The 5,278-nt window shown below is 46.3% G+C and overlaps 1 protein-coding gene across 1 annotated transcript; it reads right to left on the reverse strand.

Moving 5' to 3' along the window:
- Window positions 1–322: 322 nt before the first annotated feature.
- cldn23l (claudin 23-like) lies at window positions 323–916 on the reverse strand. The gene has a single exon (XM_078237118.1). It carries the CDS (start codon window positions 914–916, stop codon window positions 323–325), a length of 594 nt encoding a protein of 197 aa, XP_078093244.1.
- Between the last annotated feature and the right edge of the window lie 4,362 nt (window positions 917–5,278).

Consider the following 5,278-nt stretch of genomic DNA (forward strand, 5'->3'; position numbering starts at 1 on the left):
GACTAACCGTCCATCAGGCTTTCCTTTCCCATTGCCAACATTTTTCTAACTAATGAACTGAACTTTTAAAAGAAAATTCTTTTTTGAATGCAAAATGATCTTTTTCCTGGGTATTTGTTCCCAAAATTTCTTGGAGAATCCAGGCTAACCCTGGATTGGCAAACCCATCAATCACAATGAATACATACCCAGATGGGCACTGATGCTATTAACTAAATGAGGATGTCACGCACAGTTGGAGGGGACTTAACATTTAATACATCCTTAATGTAAAATAGCGTAATTGAAATGAACAGGGAAGGCTGGTGCCCAATGATTTGATCTAGTAATCAATCTCGTAGGGTCTTTTGCCATTTTGTCCTGACTCTCTGCATCTCTCAAACGTTGGACAGGTGAAGCTCAGGGCAAGGGCTATTCCTCCAAAGATCTCAATGCAACTTCCCGCCCAACCAAAGTATAGCGAGCTTCCACTCTGGTACTGTGTGTGAGTGTCGGGGCTGATTTCCTGCATGGAGATCATGTAGAGAGTGAGTGGGGTGATGCACAGGGATCCTGCCAAGATAATGACGACTCCACTGGCCCCGGCTACGTTCCGAAGGGGGAAGTCCATCCAGCAGCGTATCCCTACACTGGCCACAATGATCCCCATTCCACACACCAGGAGAGAGCTCAGCATGAGGGCCCTGGACCATTGCACAATCTCGTCGCGCTGGTACACTGTGGTCACCGGCCAGCATTCTTTAGTGTCTTGCAGTTCCAAGCATGACTCCCACAGACCATCAGACTTCACGGCTATGTTTTTCCCCAAGCTAATGGGCCCCTGGCGCCACTGCGGTGTCAACACAGCTACAAACACCAGCACGAGCCCAACAGGAGCACTGACAATCCCAATGATCATCGGAGGTGGGGTCCGCATGTTGTAGATACTCACGGTTCAAGTGGAACCTGCAAGGAGAATAGACAAGAGGAAGTCAGTGTGCATTGTGGAGATCACTTCAGAATTAATGGGCCAATTGCATCTTAGTGAATGAATGAGATTCATTCTGAACGGGACACATTTCAATTGATCTGTTATGAGGAGGAAGAGGCTTTCTGTGCCTGAGTACAACTAACACTGAAGGTTGGACACATACTGTGCACAGTCTTAAAGAAGCCATAGGAAGCCTGCAAGGTCATGGCACAGTGCCGCACCATCTCCTTTATAAGGCAGAGTCTTTGTCGATGTATGCCATGCTTCCTGCATGGCTGATGCAGCCTCTTGCCCCTAGTCCTGCCCTATGGCCTGGGGCTTGTTCTGCAGGCTCTCCCCTCAAAGATGCCACATGTTGCTGCCAGCAGCGACAAACTTACAGTTTTGGGGGCCCGTGATCTCCCTCTTTGTGAGGCCTCTCCACGATATCACATCCTGCCGCTGGTGACATGGCGCCCCCCCCCCCCCCTCCCTGCCCCACCCCCCACCCCACCAGTGGGGCCTAACCCTCACATGCTCAGCCTTCCTCAGCCGTGGCCTGGGGTGATCGTGTCATGTCTGCAGCTGCTGCCCTCGATCACTTCAGCTCACAGGTGTGCTGCTGACTCACTGGCTGCCTCACCTGGCCTCTGCTCTCACCTTCCTCACTCGCAGCCCTGGCCTCTGGTCAATCGCTTCAAGGCTTGCCGAACACCGCACTGGCACCTGCCTGGCCCTCACACCTCCCGACTGCTCATCTTTCTCTTGGGTGGCTGGGCCTCGAGGCTTGATGACCGCGGATGCCCCTGGCTGGCTGCCTGGCTGCTGCTGCTGCTGGCTTTACCTGGCCTGCCCTGGCCTCTGCTCTCACCCTCAGTCAGAGGCCTTGCCCTCTCCAGTCTGGTTGGCACCCAGCCCTCTCTCAGCCTTGGCCTCTGGTCGAGCCACCCCATTACTCCCCGAAAACCACACAAATTCAGAGCCACCAGGCTCCGATTCGGGCTCCCACAGCCACTTCAGTATGAGGTCCTCCCCATTGGTTGGGGCCCTGTGCTGCAGCGCTGTGTGTTTCATTGTAAGCCGCCTCTGGTTACTGGAATCTGTGCTCCTCCAACACTGCGATAACACTCTACAAACTCAATATCAAAAATACTTGGTCAATCTGATTTGTCCAATCAAAGGAATATTAAAATCACCCACAATTACGACAATATCTTTCTTACCAGCCCCCATTATTTCTTGATTTATATTCTGTCCTACTGGGGATGATAAACCATTCCTGCCACTAACTTCTTTCCTTTGCTATTTCTTACCTCCACCCAAACTGATTCTACATCTTAATCTTCCAATCCAAGATAATTTCTCACTACTGTACCGATGCCATCCTTTATTACCCCCTTTTCATTCCTTTCTTCCTATCCTTCTGTATGTCAAATATTGAACATTCAGCCTTGGTCACCTTGCAACCATGTCTCTGCGATTGCTATCATATGATACGCATTTACTTCTATTTGTGTCGTCAATTCAGCCATCTTGTTAGAAATGCTGTGTTAATTCCCCTCCCCACCCCCACAGCCACAATGTACATTAAAACCATACAGCCCGAGTTATGCATTCACCAAGACGCTGATCCCAAACCAATTTCTCTCACACCTGTCTTAAAGCTACACATTCAACTCTCTAATTTTATTTACCCTATGCCAATTTGCTCATCATAATCCATAAATCATTAACTTTGTGGTCCTGCTTTTCAATTTAGTCCCTAGCTGCTCATATTCCCTTAACATTACTTCTTTCTTCGTCCTACTATGTCAGCGGTACCCATGTGGACCCCAGCAACTAAGTCCTTTCCCTCCCACTGCAAGTTTCGCTCCAGGGAATATCCTTAACTCTGGCACTGGACAGGCCACACAACTTCAGGACTCACACTCACGGCTTCCAAAAACAGTATCTATCCCCCAAACCAAATTTTAATGCCTCCCTGTACCACAGTGCTGTGGTCAATTTGCTTATCCTCCCTGCAGCCTATGCTATCATCCACACAGGGGGCAAAAACCTCAAACCTGTGGGACAATTGCATGGTCTGAGACTCCTCCAATGTTACCTTCTGGATCCCCATACCTGTCCCACTCGTAATCACACCCTCCTGCCGTGACCATAGACCAAATCTAAAGTACTTAACCTAGGGGTGTGGCTAACTTTTGAAATAAAGTGCCCAGGTAATTTTCTCCTTCTCTGATGCATTGCAGTGGCAGAAGCTTGGGCTCCAGCTCATCAATCTGTGCTCCTCTTTGAGCTGAAGACACTTAGGGCAGGCGGTGACAAAGTGGTATTGTCGCTGGACTAATAATCCAGAGACGCAGGGTACTGTGCTGGGGATTGGGGTTCGAATCCCACCAGTGCAATTCAATTAAAAAAATCTGGAATTAAAAGCTGCAAAACGCAACAGAAAATATCGGAAATTCTCAACAGGTTTTTAGGGTCTTCAGAGAAAGGAATGAAGAGATTACAGAGACAGTTAAATATGACAGCGAATCTGTCAATAAACAAGGTCATTAAGAAGGACAATTAGGTTTGGGCAACAAATGCTATCCTTGTCAGTGACATTCACATCCCATAAGAAAATAATGATTGGACAATAGAACTTGAAATAAAGACAAGACATGTAGAATCATAGAATAGTTTAGCCACAGAAGAAGGCCATTAAGTCAGTGCCAATGCTTCCAAACAGCATCCAGTTAGTCTGGATCATTGAATATATTTAAGGTTGTGTTAAATAGATTTATGATCAACAAGGGAGTTGAAGGTTATGAGAGGACAGACAGGAAAGTGGAGTTGAGGCTTCAATTGGATTGGCCATGTTCTTATCAAATGGTGGAGCAGGCTCAAAGAACCAAAAGCCCTACTCCTGTTCTTAATTCCTGTCTTCTTGTGGTCAGATAAATCACATGTGGTATACCCTGCCTCAATCATTCACCTGCCTGCCTGCCACATTTCTTTATGGTAAACTCATGATCAAAGCCTAAGTTACCAATTACTGAGACCTAACCAATGGCGCTCAAGGTCTAATCATGAAGAATGTACAGGAGAACATAAGGGAAGAGAGGAGGCTTGACTTGGAGAGGAAAGCAACAGGGACTTGCTTCAAAAAGGAGGACAACAGCCTTGAATGGGACAGATTGATCACCCAGTAGAATTCAAAGACCCTAGTACAGAAAGGTTGTGTGAACTTGTGCCAATCATTTTAAATAAAGGTTGTTTAGCTTTAAAACATAATCATATAATATATAATCATAGAATCTCTACGGTGCAGAAAGAGACCATTCAGCCCATCGAGCCTGCACTGACAACAATCCCACCCAGGCCCTATCCCCGCAACCCCACATATTTACCCTGCTAATCCCCCTGACACTTAGGGGCAATTTTAGCATGGCCAATCCACCTAACCTGCACATCTTTGTTAGAATTAAACCTCAGCAAAGGATCAGGAGACGGAATCAGAAAGCATCAGAAAATGATTTGTTCGTGTTATCCTTTTCCAAACCTATTATCCAGGGTTCACCAGCCCAATGTACATTGCTAGGGGCTAGTGTTTGGATTATGTAGACAAATCCTCCAATCCTTGGAATTGTCTAATAAACATATTTCTAATCTTCTATGTAAAAGCTAATACGTCAAAGAGTAGTTTGCAGGCTATCCACCGATGCTGTGGTATCTCCCCATTCCTCCCTCCTAGTACCCTTGCTCCTTGGACTCCCCAGTCCAAGGTCCTATTCCTACCTCAGTCACAAGTCTGCTATCTTCCGGCCTGTCTCAGTTTCTTGGCCTCTAACTAGGTCTGCTACCTGTTCCTCACACACGATTGTACTGATGTATGAGGACTCACAAGAGGTTTTAGCACCATGCAGCACACAGAGCCTGGCTCTTGACCTGATTGTAATGCAGTGAATCAGCTGAAAGTATGTTTGAGGAGAGGTTAGGGTGTGTTATCTTGGAACAGGATGTTAACTAGAGAAAGGTTAATTATGCCATTCACTTAATTGTGCTCCCAACAATAAAGCTGGCTAAATAAAAAGGACTATTTAAAACTCATTAAAACCTCCTGCCACATAGATGCTGGTAGTTGGCATATTAATCCTATTCCTACCAGTCACGCACCATTATACATAACAATCTTTCTGAGATGACACTACAGGTGTGAAGAATGTAACTGGTTGTCCACAGTATATAAAATGACTTGCATTTCTGCAGCACCTTTCACAAACTCAGGACGTCCCAAAGCAATTTATAGTCAGTATTCTTGAAATATGGTCACTGCTATAAGATAGA

Source organism: Mustelus asterias, chromosome 21 (genome assembly GCF_964213995.1).
Source record: "Mustelus asterias chromosome 21, sMusAst1.hap1.1, whole genome shotgun sequence".
Taxonomy (NCBI): Eukaryota; Metazoa; Chordata; class Chondrichthyes; order Carcharhiniformes; family Triakidae; genus Mustelus; species Mustelus asterias.